The sequence below is a fragment of the Scyliorhinus torazame genome, chromosome 4 (genome assembly GCF_047496885.1).
Source record: "Scyliorhinus torazame isolate Kashiwa2021f chromosome 4, sScyTor2.1, whole genome shotgun sequence".
In the NCBI taxonomy this organism is placed as follows: Eukaryota; Metazoa; Chordata; class Chondrichthyes; order Carcharhiniformes; family Scyliorhinidae; genus Scyliorhinus; species Scyliorhinus torazame.
In genome coordinates this window covers 123425344-123447770 of record NC_092710.1, presented here as the reverse complement: position 1 = coordinate 123447770, position 22427 = coordinate 123425344, and the positions used below count along the sequence as shown (strand labels likewise).

Here is a 22427-nt window from a genome sequence, read left to right as displayed (position 1 = left end):
GTCACTTCAGATTGGAAAATAGTGAATGTGACTCAAGAAAGGAGGGAGTCAACAAGCAGGACACTTTACCGGATATATATTATTGAAGAGATTATAGTGGGGCACTTAGAAAATATAAATGCAATTAAGCAGAGTCAACCTGGTTTTATGAAAGAGAAATTAGGTTTGACTGAGTTCTTGGAGCTCTTTGAGGAGTTAACAAGCAGCATTGATATTGGGGAACTAGTGAATGTACTGTACTTATATTTCCAGAAGGCATTTGACATGGTGCCACAGCAAAGGTTACTCTGCAGAATAAGAATTCATGGCGTAAGGGGTAACATATTAGCATGGATAGAGGATTGTTTAGCTAACAGGAGGCAGAGTGGGTCTTTTTTGGGTGGGTAGGATGTGACGAGTGGACTGCCACAGGGGTCGATGCTGGGGCCTCAACTATCTGCAGTTTATATCAATCATGTGGATGAAGGGACTGAATGTATGGTTGCTATATTTACTGATAACACAAAGATAGATAGGATAGTAAGTTGTGAAGTGGACGCAGAGAGTCTGCAAAGAGTCGTAGGTTAAGTGAGTGGGCAAAGATTTAGCAGGTGGAGCATAATGTGGGAAAATGTGAATTTGTCCACTTTGGCAGGAACAATAGAAAAGGAACATGTTATTTGAATGGAAAGAGATTTCAGAACTCTGAGGTACAGAGGGATCTGCGTATTCTGGTACTCAAATCAGGAAAGGTTAGTATGCAGGTACAGCAAGTGATTACGAAGGCAAATGGAATGTTTTCATTTATTGGAAAGGGAATGGAATATAAAAGTAGGGATGTTTTTGCTACAATTGTACAAGGCATTGGTGGGACTACATCCAGAGTACTGTGTACAGTTTTTGTCTCTTTAAGAAACAATATAAATGGGTTAGGAGCAGTTCAGCTGATACATGGGATTGGGGGTGCGGAGAGAGGGGGATTGGGTGGGGCACGGTTCATTTGTGTGGATAGTTGCACAGGGTGAGCCTCTATCCATTTGAGTTTAGAAGAATGAGACATGATCTTACTGAAGATCCTGAGGGATTTGTCAGAGTGGATGCTGGAAGGATGTTTTGCCTTGTGGGAGAGACTAGAATGGAGGACCCAGTTTAAAAATGAGTCCTCTTCCATTTAAGATGGAAATGAGAATTAATTTGTTCTCTCAGAGGGTTGTGAATCTGTGGAACTCACTCCTTCCCTAGAGAGTGGTAGAACAGTGGTAGAAAGTGTCATGTGAGAGTGTCTTTAAGAAATGGGTGTTTAAGAAATGTACCTTTATGAAATGGGTGTTTATCAGTGATGTCAGAGTGCGGGTGGAGCTGGGCTGTCTGTCAGCTTTTTACTTTCATTTTAGGCGGTTTGCTGCAGGGTGTGTTTTTGTTTCGTTTTCAGTATTGGAGCTGAAGTAGACAAATCAGGTGCACTGCTGTTCTCTCTGCCATGAAAAGACTATCTCTTGATCAGTTGGTGAATTCAGAATTATACATTTTCTCAGTAGTGAATGAAAACCTAATGTGCTTCTGTTAAAAGGTGTTTCTTTTGTCTTCTGGATCTTGTTTGGGAAGTTATTAAGGATTACTTAGTGTTGTATTTTTGGGGGGGTTGTATTTGAATTAATGGTTGCTAAGATGTTCACTATGTTTTAAAAAGGTTAACTTGAGTTCATAGAATAAACATTGTTTGGCTTAAAAAAATACTTTTCCATTTCTGCTGTACCACACCTGTAGAGTGGGCCGTGTGCTCTCCATACCACAATCTATTAAAAGTTGTGGGTCAGGTGAACTCCATGATACACTTTGGGGTTCTCTAAACCCTGGTCCAAACAAATGAATCTTGACGAAAAGGGAGTCAAAGGCTATCAGCGATAGCTGGAAAGTTGGGTTGAAGCCGCAATCAGATCAATCTATGATCTTATTCAGGGACCGGATGGCCTACATCTGCTCCAAATCTATATGCCCATATGAAGGTAAAGCAATATCGTTATGACTTATAATTATGTCAGTCTAATTTGTGACAGGCCTGTAGTTTCTTAGATGAAATTGATGCTTTAGTTTTGCAAACAAATATATTCTGTTGAAGCTACAGGACGCTTTGTAGTCAAATTTCCAGCAAGTTGATTCTCAGCTTAACTCAAAGTTAGAACATGTTGGAGGGTATTCTTACTAAACTTTCAAGATGATTTGTGACTTGTAGCTGGTTCAATTACTTTTTGTGGAATTTCGAAATGCAATTCTGCTCGTTTAAAAGCAGACAAACAAAATGGTTTCCCCATTCGGCGACATTCCAGATGTTCAAACAAAGGGTGATGTGTCAGGTTATTCCAATCATCCTGTGCTATCGTTTGACACTTTGAAAGTTTGTGACAGCCAGGGGGCAATTTTGAGCCCTCACCAGCCGTGCACGGAATTGGCGGTGAGGTCGGAAAATCACGCGAGAATCGGGAAACGCAATTCTCGCCAGAGAGATTGCTTTTCCTGATTTTCTCTGCCCCTCGCCGGCAACACAATGAGGTTCACGGTCACAAAGGGCGTGAACGTCATTTGAATATATTATGATCAATCAAAATCTTATTAATGGGTAGCCCCCTGCCTCATGCTATCCCCTCACTAAATATTAATACCTTGCCGTCATGACATCCCAACACCAAGGTACCCAACAGGTTTGGTCAGACGAGAAGCAGTTCAGGGGATCCTACTGTGGGCGCAGAGGGGAGTAGAGGTACATGCCCTGGCACAGGCTGGCAAAGCCAGTTTGACACTGCCTTGTTGGCATAACACCAACATGGCAGTGCCAACCTGTGCCAGGGAGCAGTGCCGCGGTGGGCCATCATGACGGGGCGGATTGATGGAGCGGGTGGTGGTGGGGAGAGTGGACACTGAGGGTGTGGGAGGGGAATGCCGGCTATTCTTTTGTAGTGTTTGGGGGTCTGAAATTCTGGTGAGGATTATTGTGAGCGTGGGAATGAGGGGAGGGGGGGTGGCGATACTTTATGATGGTGGCTGGAGCCATTAGACTGCAGCGCTGAGGGCGCCCAGATCTCTGTGGAGCCATTTGCTGGCTCTAAGAGGCCTAACTCCACCAGAAAGGTGGCGTAGACCATTTCTTTTCTGAGAGGATCAATATTTGGAGAGAAAGCTGGTCTGTGCAACACGTCAGTTTTCAGTCTGAGCCTGAGACTTTGCAAAATTCTGCCAAAATTCTACCCCCGGTCTCTTTGTGTTTGAATAACCCATTTAATTTGCAATTATCTTTTTTTGAATTTGTTTCATAGAATCATAGAATTTACAGTGCAGAAGGAGGCCATTTGGCCCACCGAGTCTGCATCGGCTCTTAGAAAGAGCACCCTACCCAAGCCCACACCTCCACCCTATCCCCATAACCCAGTAACTCCACCCAACACTAAGGGCAATTTTGGACACTAAGGGCAGTTTAGCATAGCCAAATCACCTAACCCGCATATCTTTGGACTGTGGGAGGAAACCGGAGCACACACGGGGAGAACATGCAGACTCCGCACAGACAGTGACCCAAGCCTTGAATCGAACCTGGGACACTGGAGCTGTGAAGCAATTGTGCTATCCACAAAGCTACCGTGCTGCCCCAACCGTGCGTGAAAGGGCATTGACACAATATCAGTCTGGAAGGTTCCGCGTGTCCCCTCCTGAGATAAGGGAGCATTTTCAATCCACAGGACAAATCTGGTGACTATCTTTTGCAGCCTTTGTACAATTTTTTAAAATAAAAAGTCCACAGTATACTGGAAAATGACATTTCTATTTCACAATTGTTTTTTAAAAAATATCAAGGAGCCAACTCAACTGTGTTGTTGATGCTAGATGACTGGGATAATAAATGAAAGTATGAAGTACATGGCAATACATTGGAATGTTCTGGAGAACATTGAATTGTGTATTTGCATTGTAGTAATTCCCGATCCCAAAATTCCCATTTCTATGTTCAAATATCTATTTGTTTTGTAAGTAGTAGTGATATATTAAGGAGATTTATGCATGTCCACTCCAAATCTCTTCAAATCACATTTGGCTTCACCTCAATTTTTGTCTTCCGACATTATCTATGTCAGCAATACGTTTGGAGATCCTGCTTTTCAGTCATTCTTCAGTATGATCAAAACAGTGGTTAATAGTGATACAAGCTCTTCACTTGTGCAGAAGGGTAGCACAGTAGCACAGTGGTTAGCACTGTTGCTTCACAGCGCCAGGGTCCCGGGTTTTAAAAAAATATAGTTAACAAATAAATCGTATGTTAAGATACAATGGTGCCTTACATAATTAGCACAACAGAATGTCAATTTGGAGTCACCGGTATACAAGCCCACACCGTGACATTTTAAGACCAGGAATTCTTCAGTGCTTGCATAAAGCCCACTCAGTAACTGACAAAAATAGAACTTGTCAGTGCAGTCCTCTCATGCGGCCTCAGCATTACTTGTGCACAAATTATTATTCCTTGCACTCGGTTTGTTATTTCTTTTTTCCTTTCTGCTCACTGTATTTCTTCCATTCAGCTGGGAAATGAAGACCGTGCTGTGAGTTTAACACCAAGTCTCCAAGCTACAAAGCAGGTGAGAGTTTGAATAAATCTTTATTTTGATGTGATTTGCTTCTTCGCTAATACTTTGACCATCGTTATTTTGAGTGGTGAAAGTAAGCTTCTTTCTGTCTCTTCTGTGGGATGTGTTTTCTTTACACTGTCTTATTTGTTTAAAAAGAGCAATGAAATGCCACGTAACCAAGCCATAAATTATAATGTTCCACATTCACTTGTTAACATTAATTATTTAGTGATTGACAATAGTCTCCATGCAAGATATCCGTGCACTGGCTACCTCGGGGAGCTTTGAGTAAAAGTTTGTCGAAAAATAAAGCTGGAGGTGAAAAGAATTGCAAATGTCTGAAATCTGAAACCAAGACAGAAATTTCTGGAAAAACACAGCATTTCAGTCAGCAAGTGAGATGTTCTGGTTGAAATCGTTCGTGATGTCTGAGATGTTGTAACCTATTGTCTGTTTCCAGAAACGTGTTGTTTTGTTTTGAGTTGTCGTTATTGAATTTTCAGGAGTTCAGATAAAGAGAATTTTAACTTGGGATGGTAGAAAAATGGTGGCGGTAGATTGGTTGCCTATTATAAACCTTGCCTAATTTATTCCATTGATAGATGGAAAGAGAAATCCGGTAGTGGTGTAACAGGTGGTCAATTCACTTCTGCCCATTCTCTGGCAAAAGTTGTAACTAGGCCGGGTCTTTTATTATATTTCACTACGGAGGAATACATTACTGCATTAAGGATTACAGTCATGAATGGGTCTGTTTAGGGGGCACTGTATGTTGAATGATTGAAGTAATATCTTCTTGGTTGAGTTAGGGAGCAAGGGTTGAAAGTGGGGATGTATCTTGTTGGCCATCAAAGATTTAATTGCTTGCAAGATTCTTCCCTGACTATGGGTAGTGGCTGTTGCTGCTCTGTCTAAAAGGAGATTTGGGAGGGAGCATCATGGTGAGTAAGCCTCCAAAAATAGAATCCAGACTGCTTGGAGCTTCGCTAACTCTTGACCCTAGGCCAATATTATTTGGGTTAGATGTGTTCCATGGGTGTTTCAGCTGCACGGCCATGAGCAGGAGGAGCAATGTATTATTTTGTTCATTTGTGTACTGCAGGAGATGCTCCGGCCCGATGGGTTGGCCCACTTCACATTAAGATGGGTTCTTTGCCATCACCTCGGTCATTCTTTCCACTGTAAGTAGTGTCTGACAAAGCTCACCTGGAGTTCCTTCCTCTTTTCCAGCTTTGCTGTGTCCCTATGTTCTGCATACCTCCTGTCTACCTCCAACATCTCATCAATTACCCTGTTGACAGTCCAACCTCTCCTCTTTGTCTAGTCTAGCCTTGAACGAGATCACCTCACCCCTCACCACCGCCTTTAAAGCCTCCCAGCCAACCACCTTCGACACCTCACCTGTGCCGTTAAAACCTACATATTCCTCAATTACTTTTTCAATTTTGTCACAGAACCCTCGGCCCCCCAATAGTCCCGCATCTAACTTCCACCCTGGTCTCTGTACCATCCCCTTCTCCAGTACCATATCCGCCCAATGTGGAGCATGATCTGATATTGCAATTGCCGAGTACTCCGACCCTTTAATCCCAGCCAGCAGCGCCTTCCCCACCATAAAAAAGTCAATCCGTGAGTACACCTTATGGACCGCTGAGAAAAACGAGTACTCCCATTCCCTCGGGTGTAGAAACCTTCAAGGGTCCACCCCTCCCATTTCCACCATTAACCCTGCCAGCTTGGCCGTGACCAGTCCAATTTTGGCTCCTGCATCAAACATCAAACCCCTTCCCAGAATGCCCTCCTGTACTTCCCCTCGAAAAAATCTCACCCAGTATCGATCCTCCTCCCCGCCCCCCCCCCCCCCAACTTGCTCACCTCGTAGGCCCATCGAAACTTGCTAACCAGACTCCAACGTCCTCACCTCACCTCCGTTCACTCGCCAACTTTAGTTAGCTAGCACGGGTAGTCCCCCTCTCCCCCAAAAAGACATACTGTCCCCTCCCACCCAGTCCCAGAAGAAAAAGAAAAACAATCTAACATGCAATTCAATGAAATAACATATAACCGCTGCAACAAAAAAAAGTTTCAAAAATGCCAATCAAACCAAACAAAAACTTAAACTCTAAAGCAAGGTGAAGTCAAGTAAGTTACAATACATGTCAGTGAAAAGAAAGTTATAGCATTTATACACTTTCCAGCTCCCCATTCACGTCCACAGTCTCTCTTCCAGCTCCACTCCTCACGTCTGTCCCAAGCCTTCTGCCTTTATGAACGCCTCAACCGCCTCCGCCGTTTCAAAATAAAAATCTTTGGCGTTGTACGTCACGCTCAGCTTTGCCGGGTATACCATACCAAATCACAGTCCCTTGTACAGTGCCACCTTCACCCGGCTGAATGCCGCTTGTCTCTTTGCCCACTCCACCGTCAAGTCCTGGTAAATCTGAACTCTAGCACCATCCCACTGCACCTCCCGCTTCTGCTTCAACCAGTTTAACACCTTCTCTTTCATGTGGTATTTATGGAAGCAGATAATTACTGCTCTCGGCGGCTCATTTATTCGGGGTTTTGGCCTTATCGACCGATGAGCTCGGTCCAGTTCATACCGCAACTCCGCCAGCCTCTTAGCAAAGTACTCAGCTGCCCTCGAGCCCTCTGTCCCTTCAGGCAAGCCCCCAATTCTCAGATTTTGCCGCCTCGAGCGGTTCTCCAAGTCCTCAGCTTTGCTCGGAGTCCTCTTGTAGAGGGTGCCATCTCTGCTACTCCACTACTGGGCCGATATCTGGGGTTTGAGTATCTGTGTGTGTCTCTCTCCAGCTGGCACTGAAACTTCAGAGGCCAGGGGATGCCGCACTGGGACACCTCCACGGGAGAGAGCACTGAATCAAGCCTGCCGTTTATCCCTAACCGGAAGCCTGAGGCTTATATCACACAGATATCCAGACCCCCACCAATGCCCAGGTGATTCTCTCTCTTGCCGGTGGTGCAACACCCACCCGGTTCCTACTTCGCTGGAGTAGCTTTCCCAAGAGAGAGAATAGGACACTGCTGTTTATTACCTAATCAGCAGCCTGTCCTGAGTGAATCGCTCAAGATGACCCTAGATTCTTGAACCCGGAATTAAGGTGAGGAATATTTTAACAATGACTTGGTCAGAGATCGCTGGTGAGAGATTGAAGAATTTAAACGACTCCAATTATCAGCAAATCAAGGTTTATTGCAAAACCCAGGTCAAAATCATCAAACAGAAGAAATTATAATAAAATCTTAAGCTCTAACACAAACTAAGTCTATTCAAAAAGTACTATAACGGACACAACGAAAATCTTATTGTTACACAGTTTTAGCAATGACACAGAACACAAATCAAGTCCCCTTCCCCAAAGCCTCAACCACTATCAAAGTCAAGGGAGTTTCGCAAGCTGCTGCAGGGTACTTACGGTCACAGGCTGCAGAGGTCAAGTCAAAGGTGGAGAGGTCGAGCCAAGAGCCAAGAGACCCTCAATCGAAACACAGCCCCTTTTATACCCGTTTTACCAGGCTTTTCCTGTGTTCGGCCAGCCCCTTTTGCATTGAATTGGTAAGGTTTAAAGTTCCCGCTGGTCCCGCCCCCTTTGAGCCGGTCAGAGCTGTCGACTTCTGGGTTTTCCTCCTCCTTTGCGTTGTATCAGTCCAAGTTTAAAGTTCCCGCTGGTCCCGCCCCCTTTGAGCCGGTCAGAGCTGTTTGCTTCCGGGTATTCCTCGCAGGTCCGCTCCTTCGCGTTGTATCAGTCCAAGTTTAAAGTTCCCGCTGGTCCCGCCCCCTTTGAGCCGGTCAGAGCTGTTTGCTTCCGGGTATTCCTCGCAGGTCCGCTCCTTCCAGCCAGGCAGACCTGCCGCGATTTGAATTTGGCGCCGACTCCGCCCCCTCCTCCCAGTGAGTTCCTGCCGGTGGCTTCTGTCAAGATTGGAGTACCTCCCCCAGGTCCGCCTCCAACTTGGTTTTTTCTACCGCTTATCTTCAAGGGGCTTTTCCAGCGCAAGATACTGAGCCCAGACAGTCTGTTTTTTAGGATAACAAGGTTAAGCTCTCTTGTGAAGATTTTCAAAAGTCTTCCAGCTGCTCCGGAGATGGCTGCTATTCTCACCTTGCTATGTTGATGGGGTGTTAATTGGATTCTGCTCTGGTGGAGGCCAGGTCATTTACATCTGCATGGGGCTATGACCATCCCATTGTCCTGCTTGCAGGCAGGCCCCCTGTGTATTCCCGTGCCCCTTTGTCTGTGTTTTGATCTTATCTCGTTGTCTGGCTCCTTCTTCCTTGTAGCTCCTAGGGGGGGGTTTGTAAATACCTATGCCCCTACTCAGCTCAGCGGATCAAGCCTGCTGGGAAATCTGGTTACGTTCTCTTAGCTGAAAAGTCAGTTTACAGTCTCTGGGTTTTATTCTTGGGCAGTCCAAAAAGGCCGAATTGCCCGAAAACCTTACAGATGCCCCTTCGATACGTCCCTACCTGCTTGGACCGTATCGACACAGGTGAAGGGCAATTATTTCCTTTTGTGTGGACCGTAGGCCCCCCCTCAACAACATGCGAAACTACAAGTCCCAAGACAGTTCCCTTAATCTAGGCTACCCCTAATTTCATTGAAAGGGAAAGACAAGACCATACTTAATTCAAACTCACAGTAACATACACACATTTCACCGGAACCCCAAACGTAAGGGTGCCTGTACATATATCACAATCAAGTAACTGAAACCCGCGAATCCATACAATTATTTACATGTGACTCTATTTATTACACGACGGCTTCTCTTTTGTGGGCTGCACTTCGCTTCTTCCCGTTGAAGGCTCTTCATTTTTCCTCCGTCGTCGATACCTGCAGCTGAGAGGTTTCGTCCAACTGAGGCGACAGCATAATGTACCCCCTTGTACAACATTTTCTTTGTGGGGACAAACACTAAACCATTCTCAGGCCCCCCTGGTGGTGATCGGACAGTTGTGAGGGTCGATTGGTTGGGCTGTGGGCAGGGGTCGCTTTACCTGAACCAGCAGTTCGGTAGCTTTTACAGTCATCCCTTCCCTGGGCGTTACACATCCCTCCCCAGTGCGGTCAATTCATCCCGTTCCCTGGGTTCTGCCATCACCTTACAAAAGTGATTAATGCCCCTTGTGGACATGCCTTGGTAGATCCCCATAAACACAAATAACTGCCCTGGTCAGAAGCCCACCACTTATCCCAGCAAACGGTGATCCTACCCGGTGACCCCGTGATGGTCCGGTAGGTGTTGTTGTCCAGGCGTTCCCAGTCCGAGGACCGATCCCTCATGTCCAGCCTCAGCTTCCTGGGCCACCACCATCTCCCCAAAGGAACGTCCCCCTCACAGGTTAAACACACCCGCCTGCCCTCAGTCACCCTAACCCGGTCAGTCGAAGGACTCTTCTGTCTCGCCTCTGCGGAGTTCTCCCGGTCCCACCATCGCCAAGATCATCAGCAAGCTCCACATCGTCGGGTGCCCCATCTGTAAAACAGACAAAACACATCCTTGCCTCTACAGCCCTACCTACCTTAAAGTGCATGGGTTCTATCCAGCGGCAGCAGCAGCTTCCGCTTTGAAGTTGTGAAATCAACATGAAATTGCCGCAGCCTGTCTGTGGTTCTGTGTCCACAGCCCGGCTCCCCCAGGGTCCTAGTGCCTGCTGCTATCCGGCGGCAGCAGCAGCTCCCGCTTTGAAGTTGCCGCAGCCTGTCTGTGGTTCTGTGTCCACAGCCCGGCTCCACCAGGGTCCTAGTGCCTGCTGCTTCATCATTATACCATTGCACTAGGCGCTTCTGTGATCCCACGATCCTAAATAACCCACACACCACTAAACACTAATTAGAACTAACGGGGGGGGAATGCTATATACAATGCCACCCGTCTCCGGGTGGCCAAATTAAAACTGGACCCCGCTATACTGGGGCTGTTCATCTGTTTGGACCAACGGCTCGGGCCAGACCGTCCCCTCCCGGGGTTTCGGGCTGCCCCTTGCCTCTCCTTCCCCAACAGGGTTCGGGGATCCCTCAGCGTTCCCTTCTACTCGGGCCCCCTTACTGCGGGACCGGGTTCTAGGGAGGTGTGATGGGGACCATCTTACCGGGGGCTTGGAGACCCGATTGCTCCTTCGTCCCCTGACTGGTTCCCAAGCCCAAGGTGATACCTCCACTTCCTCCGCCTCCTTAGCCTCTATACTAAGGCAGGCTACCTGACCCACAGGTAAGGGCTTGGGAATCGTTACTGTCCCTGGGCTGGGTGCTTGCAGCACGGTCGGTTTCTTTGGGACTGCCCCTTCGGGACAGCACCTTGTCACCGGTTGTGTGACCGTGGAGTCAGGGACCTCCCCCACCGTCGTTAATTCTACGGGGGGTTTCTCCACTACCACCCCCAGTCTTCCCCCCACCTTGCTCTTTCTTGCCCTTATGGGGTGGAACAATTTAAATTGACTGATGTGGCGTTCGCATGGGTCCCACCTTAAGGGATTTAAACTGCAAATAGCCGCTGAGGCAGCCTCCAGAATGGGACCCTGCACCTGGACCGGACCAGGGTCTGGGGCTAGAACTACCCCTGCGCTCCCTTTTTCCTGAGGCTGCTCCCTGGGTAGTCATACGGGTTCTTGTGGTGTGGGTGCGGGCAGGCCCTGGCCCGTTGCCATTGCCACCTGTCCTGAGCCTTGCAAAAGGGCTAAAATTTTACTTATCTCGATGGTTCCCGGGGCAGCTGCTCCTGCCGCCGGGGTCTGACTCTCTACTGCGGGAGCCCTCTCCTGCTTGCTAGGGTTCTCACACTCCCTCTTGAAATGCCCGGTCTTTCCACACCCGTAGCATACCGGTCTCTTGTCGGAGGTCCGGGAGCCCTCATGCTTCCACTCGCTCTTAGGGGGTGCTGGTGTGATTCCATGCACCTGACCCTTATGGGGCTTTTCCTCTCTCCTCTCCCCGTTGCGATATGCAAGGGTGAGTTTTCTAAGGACCTCTGCCTCATTAAGGTCCGGACTCTGCGGGTCGAACCAGTGTTCGGCCTTTGCCCTAACGTGAGGGAGACAGTTAGCTACGAGGGTCTTCAGCCAGTGGGCTGTTCTCTCATCTAAATTCCGTCTATCCGCGGGAACCCCGCACGCCTCCACATAGACAATCCACAGCCTGTCTGCGAACATAGTGGGAGATTCCCCTGGTTGCTGCTTGGTTTCCCCCACTCTCATGAAAGCGCTCCCCAGATTCAAGCCCATCGCCTCCAGAACAGCAGTCTGTGCTGCCGCCCATGTGTCAGGTCTTCCCCCATTCCCAGAGGTCACTGTCCTGCATAGCTGTGCATCTAGGGTCATCAGGAGCATCCTTATTTGCTCCCCCTCGTCGCAGTCATTAATGCTGGCTGCCTGCTCCACCTCCATAAAATGAAGCGACGGATCCCCTTTTGGAGTTAGCCTGGGAACGTGGGCCACCATCCCCCTGAGCGCGGATGCCCCATGAGGAATGATAATGTCGCCCTCAACCAGTCCCCTATCTGCCAGCCCCGCCGGGGGACCATACCTTCTCTGCCTGACAGGGCACATCCGCCCTACCTGGGGTTCCTGCTCCTCCTCCCCACTGTCCAGCTCTCCTGCCCCGTTGGGTAGCCCCCCTGTCCCCGGGCTAACTACCCATATAGGGGACGCCGCTATCTGGGGATACACCACTGACCCCCCTTGGACCTGCCCCTGACCGGGCGGTCCAAACCCTACCTGCTGACCCGGCCCCATCACCGGCATCCCAGGCAGCGGTCTGTCCCCATCCCATGGGGACCCACATACGAAACCAGGCGGACACGCCGCCAGCTGGGGGTACCCTGCCGACCCCCCTTGGACTTGCCCCTGAACGTGCAGTCCAATCCCCCCCTGCCGACCCGGACACAATCCCGGTGCCTCAGGAGGCGGTCTATTCCCCTTGGCCTTTGGGGAATCATCCGCTGCGAGGAGCACCTTGCCCCTTGGGAACCCCCCTGGACCTACCAGGTGTACCTGTCCCCTGACCTTGGACAAGGCCTCCTCCAACTCCGTTATTCGTGCCTGGCACGGCCCATGGGCACAGTCCCCTACTTCCTCGCGAGCCACTCGGTACGCTGCCTGGATGTCCCGGAACTTCCCCTCCAGCTTCCTACACTGCTCTGTACTCCGAGCATAGAGTTCCTGGCGCCTTCGTTCCTTTTCTTTACCCTCCACTATCTGGCAGTGGAGATAGTCCTTCTCGCACCGGTTAGACTCGCTTTCCTGTAGGCTGCCCCGTTTAAATTCTGCCAATTCCTCTCGCAGTCGTTCCGCTGCGCTCGCGCTGTCCTGTTTAATTTCTGACAATTCCTCCCGCAGTCGTTCCGCTGCGCTAGCGCTGTCCCCTGCGCTGGCCCTCACTTCTCCCAACTCCTGCTCTAACTCTTCGACCCTTTGCTCTGTTATGACTACCTGTTGGGACAGGCAGACCAGCCAAACTGCCTTCTCCAAGTGCTTTTTGTGCGCCTTACTTTCTGTCCATGCAGCCGCTGCCATTACCGGTTGCTCCGCATTGATTAGTTCTGAGATCCAAGGTTTGGTGAGGTTGACCTTTTGCCACATATACGAGAAGATTCTCTCCTCCATTTTACTTCGTTCCCTCACCCCCTCTGCCAAGTCACATACTCCAAACCACCGGGGTCCCTTCGTGGTCGCCATTGTAGAGGGTGCCATCTCTGCTACTCCACTACTGGGCCGATATCTGGGGTTTGAGTATCTGTGTGTGTCTCTCTCCAGCTGGCACTGAAACTTCAGAGGCCAGGGGATGCCGCACTGGGACACCTCCACGGGAGAGAGCACTGAATCAAGCCTGCCGTTTATCCCTAACCGGAAGCCTGAGGCTTATATCACACAGATATCCAGACCCCCACCAATGCCCAGGTGATTCTCTCTCTTGCCGGTGGTGCAACACCCACCCGGTTCCTACTTCGCTGGAGTAGCTTTCCCAAGAGAGAGAATAGGACACTGCTGTTTATTACCTAACCAGCAGCCTGTCCTGAGTGAATCGCTCAAGATGACCCTAGATTCTTGAACCCGGAATTAAGGTGAGGAATATTTTAACAATGACTTGGTCAGAGATCGCTGGTGAGAGATTGAAGAATTTAAACGACTCCAATTATCAGCAAATCAAGGTTTATTGCAAAACCCAGGTCAAAATCATCAAACAGAAGAAATTATAATAAAATCTTAAGCTCTAACACAAACTAAGTCTATTCAGAAAGTACTATAACGGACACAACGAAAATCTTATTGTTACACAATTTTAGCAATGACACAGAACACAAATCAAGTCCCCTTCCCCAAAGCCTCAACCACTATCAAAGTCAAGGGAGTTTCGCAAGCTGCTGCAGGGTACTTACGGTCACAGGCTGCAGAGGTCAAGTCAAAGGTGGAGAGGTCGAGCCAAGAGCCAAGAGACCCTCAATCGAAACACAGCCCCTTTTATACCCGTTTTACCAGGCTTTTCCTGTGTTCGGCCAGCCCCTTTTGCATTGAATTGGTAAGGTTTAAAGTTTCCGCTGGTCCCGCCCCCTTTGAGCCGGTCAGAGCTGTCGACTTCTGGGTTTTCCTCCTCCTTTGCGTTGTATCAGTCCAAGTTTAAAGTTCCCGCTGGTCCCGCCCCCTTTGAGCCGGTCAGAGCTGTTTGCTTCCGGGTATTCCTCGCAGGTCCGCTCCTTCCAGCCAGGCAGACCTGCCGCGATTTGAATTTGGCGCCGACTCCGCCCCCTCCTCCCAGTGAGTTCCTGCCGGTGGCTTCTGTCAAGATTGGAGTACCTCCCCTAGGTCCGCCTCCAACTTGGTTTTTTCTACCGCTTATCTTCAAGGGGCTTTTCCAGCGCAAGATACTGAGCCCAGACAGTCTGTTTTTTAGGATAACAAGGTTAAGCTCTCTTGTGAAGATTTTCAAAAGTCTTCCAGCTGCTCCGGAGATGGCTGCTATTCTCACCTTGCTATGTTGATGGGGTGTTAATTGGATTCTGCTCTGGTGGAGGCCAGGTCATTTACATCTGCATGGGGCTATGACCATCCCATTGTCCTGCTTGCAGGCAGGCCCCCTGTGTATTCCCGTGCCCCTTTGTCTGTGTTTTGATCTTATCTCGTTGTCTGGCTCCTTCTTCCTTGTAGCTCCTAGGGGGGGGTTTGTAAATACCTATGCCCCTACTCAGCTCAGCGGATCAAGCCTGCTGGGAAATCTGGTTACGTTCTCTTGGCTGAAAAGTCAGTTTACAGTCTCTGGGTTTTATTCTTGGGCAGTCCAAAAAGGCCGAATTGCCCGAAAACCTTACACTCTGTTGACCTCCACCACCCACTGTAGTTCATCTCCCATCGAGGTGAGCTGGTCACTGTGCTGCGACACGGCCTCCTCCACTTCCTTCATCTTTTCACCCTGTTCTCTCACCTCGGCCGATGTCTTTGCCACATCCGCCCTCACCAGGGCGATTGCCTCCTCCACCAATGATCTCGGTGCGACCGCCATCTCCTTCCTCAACGCTCCCATGTGCCTCGCAAACTGCTTCTCCAGCTCCACAGCCATCACCTCGGTCATCCTTTCCACTGTAAGCAGTGCGGCCCCACCATGCGGTCCAGCATCCGCCATCTTGTCAGCGCTTTTACTGGTCCTCTCCTTTGGCCGCAATCCCGTGTTTACTCCCTTCTTCACAGCTGTTTTTGGCATCCCTTAACCACTTAGTAGTTTCTCCTTCTTTCTTCAATCTCGAGACACATAAGTAATAAAATAACTTTTTTTTAAATTAAACAAAAAAAAATTAAAATAATTTTTTTTTTCAAAAATCAAAGTTCAAAACATCTCTTCTCCTGGGACCGGACTTCAAACATCGCAAACATTCATTTTCAGTGGGGGGGCCATCTGGTGTGCGCTTCTCCCTCTCTACGTTCGTGCTGGATTCTGGCCTCACCTCAGGCCATGCTCTTCCCCCACCACATGCTTCGGGCTCGATGCCCCTGCTCCTCCGGTCTCGGGGGTCCCCACCGGCTCCAAACCATCGCCCGTCCCTCAGGCCCCAGCGGCCGAAGAAATCGCGACCGGTGAAACCATGGGGAACCCCCTGAAAACGCCGAAATTCCGTGGACCGGCGGGAGCCGCTCTCCAGCCAGTGTTGGGGATGTTTAATGATTCATTCGCATGAGGTTCACTTCCAGAGACATTGAGGCAGGCTTCAATTTACCTCCTTCCAACAAAGGACAAGTACCACACAGAGTGTGGGTTGTATCGGCCGATCTCTCTGCTTAATGTAGATACAAAATCTCTAGCCAATGCATTAGCGTTAAGGTTGGAACCGTGTCTCCCGGAGGTTGTGGGGGAGGCTTTGTGAAGGGCAGGAAGCTGTCGTCTAACATGAGGCTGTTACACAATGTGGTTCTTGCACCGGCGGTGGGGTCAGAACCGGAGATAATTGTGTTTTTGGTCCAGAAAAGCCTTCGACAGGGTTGAGTAGACATACTTGATTATGGCTCTGGAGAAGTTTGAGTTTGGTCCTGAGTTTGTGTCATGAGTGCGGCTGTTGTATGAGGCACCATCGGCTAATGTGCGAACTAACGCCATGAATTTGGGGTCCTTCAGGTTGTATAGGGGACGAGGCCGAGTTGTCCTATGACACCATATTTGTTTGCGTTGGCGGTGAAGCCAATGGCAATTGCCTTGAGAGCTTTGGACAAGTGGAGAGTAATTGTGAGGGGAGAGTAGAGCACAAGGTACCATTGTACGCTGACTATCTTTTATTGTATCTAAGGGACCTAGTCTGGTGAGGGCGGATGTGCAGAGATGCGACAGCCGTCCATTGCCTTTGGTGGGCCGGGTGCAAGTTATTAAGATGATCCTATGGCCAAGATTCATGTTTTTGTTTAAGTGCCTTTCAGGTTTTTATGCTTAAAGCATTTTTCCGGGAGTTGGAGCAGCTCATAAGAGGGTTATATGATCAGGGCGAAGTCCTTGGATTCGGAGGGGGATCTTACAGCAGAGGGAGAAGCAGGCAGGGTTGACTGGAGGCATTGGCGACGGCCTCTCTGCAGCTTTCTCCAGCAAAATATTTGTTGTGGTTATCGCCACGTTAAAGATGTGGCAGCAGTTCCACCAGCATTTTAAGCTGGGTTGGGGGGGGGGGGGCGGGGAGAGGAGGCGTCAAGGTAGTCCCCTATCTGCAGGAATCATTTGCTCCAACTGGGGAACTTGATGCCACTTCCAGGGGGTGGAAAGATAAGGGGCTGGAGAGGGTAAAGGACATTTTTTGGAGGGTCGGTTTGCTGAAGTGCATGATAAAATAGGACTGAGTCAACACGGCTTTGTCAAGGGGAGGTCATGTCTGAAAAATCTGTTAGAGTTCTTTGAGGCGGTAACAAGCAAGTTAGACAAAGGAGAACCAGTGGACATGATTTATTTAGATTTCCAGAAGGCCTTTGACAAGGTGCCGCATAGGAGACTGTTAAATAAGTTAAGAGCCCATGGTGTTAAGGGTAAGATCCTGGCATGGATAGAGGATTGGCTGACAGGCAGAAGGCAGAGAGTGGGGATAAAGGGGTCATTTTCAGGATGGTAGCCGGTGACTAGTGGTCGGTGCAGAGACCACAGGGGTCGGTGCAGGGACCACAATTTTTCACAACATACATTAATGATCTGGAAGAAGGAACTGAAGGCACTGTTGCTAAGTTTGCAGATGATACAAAGTTATGTCGAAGGACAGGTAGGATTGAGGAAGCATGGGGCTGCAGAAGGATTTGGACAGGCTAGGAGAGTGGGCAAAGAAGTGGCAGATGGAATACAATGTGGAAAAGTGTGAGGTGATGCACTTTGGAAGGAGGAATGGAGGCATAGATGGGGAAATGCTGAGGAAATCAGAAGCACAAAGGGACTTGGAAGTCCTCGTTCAAGATTCTCTTAAGGTTAACGTGCAGGTTCAGTCAGCAGTTAAGAAGTCAAATGCAATGTTTGCATTCATGTTGAGAGGGCTAGAATACAAGAGCAGGGATGTACTTCTGAGGCTGTATAAGGCTCTGGTCAGACCACATTAGGAGTATTGTGAGCAGTTTTGCCCCCCGTATCTAAGGAAGGATGTGCTGGCCTTGGAAAGGGTCCAGAGGAGGTTCACAAAAGAACGATCCCTGGAATAAAGAGCTTGTCGTATGAGGAACGGTCCTTTAAAACGGAGATGAGGAGGAATACAGCTTTAATAAAGGGTCATCGGGACTCATCGAAATTACAGTGCAGAAGGAGGCCATTTGGCCCATCGGGTCTGCTCCAGCCCTTGGAAAGAGCACCCTAATAAGCCCATGCCTCTACATCATCCCCGTAACCCAGTAACCCCACCTAACCCTTTTTTGGACACTAAGGGCAATTTAACATAGCCAGTCCACCTAACCTGCAAATGTTTGGACTATGGGAGGAAACAGGAGCATCTGGAGGAAACCCATTCGGAGAACGTGGTGTCGCATGCCTCCAATCCAGCAGAATCCATCTCCGAGCGTGCAGACTCTCCACAGACAGCGACCCAAGCCGGGAATCGAACCTGTGAAGCTACATTGCCAACTACTGTGCTACCGTGCCGCCAACTCGAAACTTTAGCTCTTTTCTCTCCCTGCAGATGCTGCCAGACCTACTGAGATTTTCCAGCATTTTCTCTTATTGTTTGAGGACGAATATCTTCAGCCAGAAGATGGTGAATCTGTGGAACTCTTTGCTGCAGAAGGCTGTGGAGGCCAAATCACTGAGGCTTACATTAACACTGCAATGAAATCTTTAATGCAGAGATAGATAAGGGGCGGGATTCTGCGGGAATCGACGGGGTGGGCAACTCCGGCGGGGCGGAGTGGCATGAACCACTCCGGCGTCGGGCCACCCCAAAGGTGCGGAATCCTCTGCACCTACAGGGGCTAGGTCGGCCGGCGGGGAAGGGGCTTGGCGCCACACCAACCGGCATCGAAGGGTCTCCGCTGACCAGCGCGAGTTGGCGCATGCGCGGGAGCGCCAGCGTGAGCTGGCGTCAAGCCAGCGCATGCGCAGGGGGTGTTCATCTCCACGTCGGCCATCGCGGAGAACCACAGCGGCTGATACGGACGAATAGAGTGCCCCCACGGCACAGGCTCGCCTGCAGATCGGTGGGCCCCAATCGCGGACCAAGCCACCATGGGGGCACCACCCAGGGCCAGATCCCCCCGCGCCCCCCCCGACGTCCCTGGAGGCCGCCCGCGCAGCCAAGTCTTGCCGGCAAATACCTGGTGTAATATACGCCGGCGGGACTGGCTGAAAACGGGCAGCCACTCGGCCCATCGCGGGCCGGAGAATCGCCGGGGGGGCCGCTGCCAGCGGCCGCCGATTGGCGCGGCGCGAATCCCGCCCCCGCCAAATCCCCGGCACCGGAGAATTCGGCAACCGGCGGGACGGGATTCACGTCGCCCCCCCCCGGCGATTCACCGATCCGGCGGGGGGTCGAAGAATCCCGCCCAAGTTCTTGATTATTAAGGGGATCAGGGGTTATGGCGAGAAGGCAGGAGAATGGGGATGAGAAAAATATCAGCCATGATGTATGGCAGAGCAGACTCGATGGGCCGAGTGGCCTAATTCTGCTCCTATGTCTTATGGTTTTATGACCAGGGTGAGCTGTGGGAGAGGGCAGGCATTGTTGGAGTGGATATGTTTAGGTACTTTCAGGTGCATGACTGGGTCCGGCGGGCTTTTTCGACATTCCCGGGAGTGCCACTGTTATAACCTGCCTGCTTACCATTGGCTGGGGACTAATGACAATCCCACAATCTTGTGGGAGTATGAGCTTCCCCAATGAGGGGGGCGGAGAAACCATTAGTAAACTCCAAGTATAAATAAAGCTGGCCAGTTTAGGAACCAGCAGGAAAGGAGTGTGCAGCAAGGGAAGTTGCTGCTGCTGTTATATATATATGTTATTGTAAATAAATGTTATTACTTTGTATCCTTAAACTCGTGCTGGATTCTTCGTGGCCCTTACAAAACTGGCGACGAGGGTTAACGTGAATAGCTGTCTACACTGCTGAAGCCACCTCCCTGGATTTTTTGTTGGATACAGGTTGGAAGTTGCTTTCTATTATACCATGCCTCTGTACGGACGTTTGGATGTTTTTGATGCTGCGTTGGAAAGCTGGAACCAGTACACACAACGGATGCATTACTATTTCCGGGCAAACAATATCACCGAAAACGAGCGCTAGGTGGTCATATTGCTCACCGCCTGTGGCCTTCATACGTTTGGGGTGATTAGGAGCCTTACGTACCCAGCTGCGCCGGACACCAAAACGTTTGATGAACTTGTGAATATAGGGGGGCAACATTTTAACCCAACCCCGTCCACGATAGTCCAGCGTTACCGGTTTAATACCGCTGAGAGGACCCCTGGAGAATCCCTTGCCTATTTTCTATCCAGGCTACGCAGGATTGCGGAGTACTGTGACTATGGTGAGACCTTGTCAGAAATGTTACGCGACCGTTTGGTTTGCGGTATTAACAATGCGGCCACCCAGAGAACGTTGTTAGCTGAGCCAACATTGACTTTTCAACAGGCAATTCAAATAGTATTGTCCCGAGAGAGCGCAGAACGAGGAGTGCAGGAGCTACAGGGAATGGAAGTGCATGCCTTGGGGCGCAACCCCTTCCGTCCGAAAACGTCCCCCCGCGCTCCTGCGGTACCTTGGGCGAGGCGACGTCCGGACCGACACCAGTGGCTGTCGGACATTCCTCCCCGAAACTGGGACCAGCCCAGTGGCCGTAACTGGGACCAGCCCAGGGGCCGTACCTTCCATGTGGATGAACCTGCGGCGACTACTCCTGAGGACGTGGAGACAGAGGACGACTGCCTGCAGTTGCATTGTGTGGCAGCTCCCCGTGTGGCCCCCATTAAGGTGACAGTACGGGTCACCCGCTTGAGATGGAGTTGGACACTGGCGCAGCGGTCTCAGTGATCGCCCAGAGGACATTCGACCGCATCAAGCAGGGTATACAGACCCTTACATTAACCGACTCACAGGCCAGGTTGGCCACCTACTCGGGGGAACCACTGGACATTGCAGGAACTACATTGCAGTTTCCCACTTATCGTGGTGCGCGGCCATGGGCCCAGCCTGTTGGGTCGGGACTGGTTGCGCCATTTGCGGTTGCAATGGCAGCACATCCTCCAAACGGTTTCTGAAGGGTTGACTGAGGTGCTAGGATGATACCCAGATGTATTCCAGCCTGGTTTGGGGAAAATAAAAGGGGCCGTAGCCCGTATCCAAGTCGAACCAGGAGCCACGCCGCGCTATTTCCGGGCGCGCCCGGTGCCTTACGCCTTGCTCGAGAAGGTAGAAGGGGAGCTCACTCGTTTGGAGAGTTTGGGTATTATCAGGCCCGTCCGTTTTGCTGACTGGGCAGCACCAATTGTACCTGTAATGAAGCCAGATGCCACAGTTCGCTTGTGTGGCGACTATAAACGTACAGTGAATACGGCTTCCCGACTCGACCAATATCCAATGCCTCGCATAGAGGATCTCTATGCCAAGCTTGCAGGTGGACTCTCGTTCACAAAATTAGATATAAGTCACGCCTACCTGCAGTTGGAGCTGGACCCTGCCTCCCGACCATATGTAACGATTAATACACAGCGGGGCCTGTATGAATATACACGGTTGCCCTTTGGAGTATCCTCTGCCTGTGCTATTTTTCAACGTGTTATGGAGGGCATTTTGAGAGGTTTACCACGTGTTGCTGTCTACTCAGATGACGTTTTGATTACAGGAACGTCGGAGCAGGAACATTTGGAAAATCTGGAGGCTGTCCTTAGACGCCTTTTGGAGGCTGGAGTCCGTTTACATCGCACAAAGTGCGTATTTCAGTCAAAGGAAGTAGTTTACCTGGGTTATCAGGTGGACCGCGAAGGTTTGCACCCCGTCGCACGAAGGTGCGTGCGATTCAACAAGCCCCCGCCCCGACTGACACTTCGCATTTTCGTTCTTTTCGCGGTCTCGTAAACTATTACGGGAAGTTCCTCCCCAATCTGGCAACTACGCTGGCCCTGTTGCACCTTCTGCTAAAGAAAAATCACACCTGGGTTTGGGGTCAGCCGCAAGAGACTGCTTTCCGGTGGGTAAAGCAACAATTGTCGTCGTCTGGGTTATTAACATCTGGAAAGCCTTTGCTCGTCACATGTGATGCATCCCCGTATGGTATTGGGGCCAGTACGTGTATGGCCGCCGTTTCACTATCGTGACTGATCATAAGCCTCTGCTGGGACTTTTCAGAGAGGATAAGCCAATACCGCCCATTGCTTCCGCATGGATCCAGCGCTGGGCTTTGTTGCTTGCTGCATACGAGTATTCTCTGGAGCACAAACCAGGAACGCACATAGCAAATGCCGACGCACTGAACCGATTGCCTTTATCGACCGGCCCCATGTCGACCCCCACGACAGGTGAGGTGGTTGCAACCCTAAACCTTATGACACCTTGCATGTCACGGCATCACAGATCCGTGAGTGGACCCAGACGGAGCCAGTCCTGTCAAAGGTTCGGCACATAGTCCTGTATGGTGGGCAGCACAGACAGCTCTCAGGCGAGTTGCGGGCATTTTGCTCCAAGCTGCCAGAATTCAGCGTGGAAGACGGCATCCTCTTGTGGGGGACGCGTGTGATTGTCCCGGAAAAAGACCAGGAGCTGATACTAAGAGACTTGCACAATGGGCATCTAGGTGTGACCAGAATTAAAATGTTGGCCCGGAGTTATGTCTGGTGGCCAGGCATCGACACCGACATTGAAAAGGTGGCCCAAAACAGCTCCATTTGCCA

General features: G+C 50.1%; 1 protein-coding gene across 1 annotated transcript in view; it reads left to right on the top strand.

Annotated features, from left to right (window-relative positions):
- LOC140411432 (uncharacterized) overlaps window positions 1-22427 on the top strand; it is a 232732-nt gene that overhangs the window by 52083 nt on the left and 158222 nt on the right. The window contains exon 3 of the mRNA XM_072500539.1: window positions 4548-4604. Within this exon, the coding sequence (XP_072356640.1) occupies window positions 4548-4604 (57 nt within the window). The remainder of the gene's footprint in view (window positions 1-4547; window positions 4605-22427) is intronic.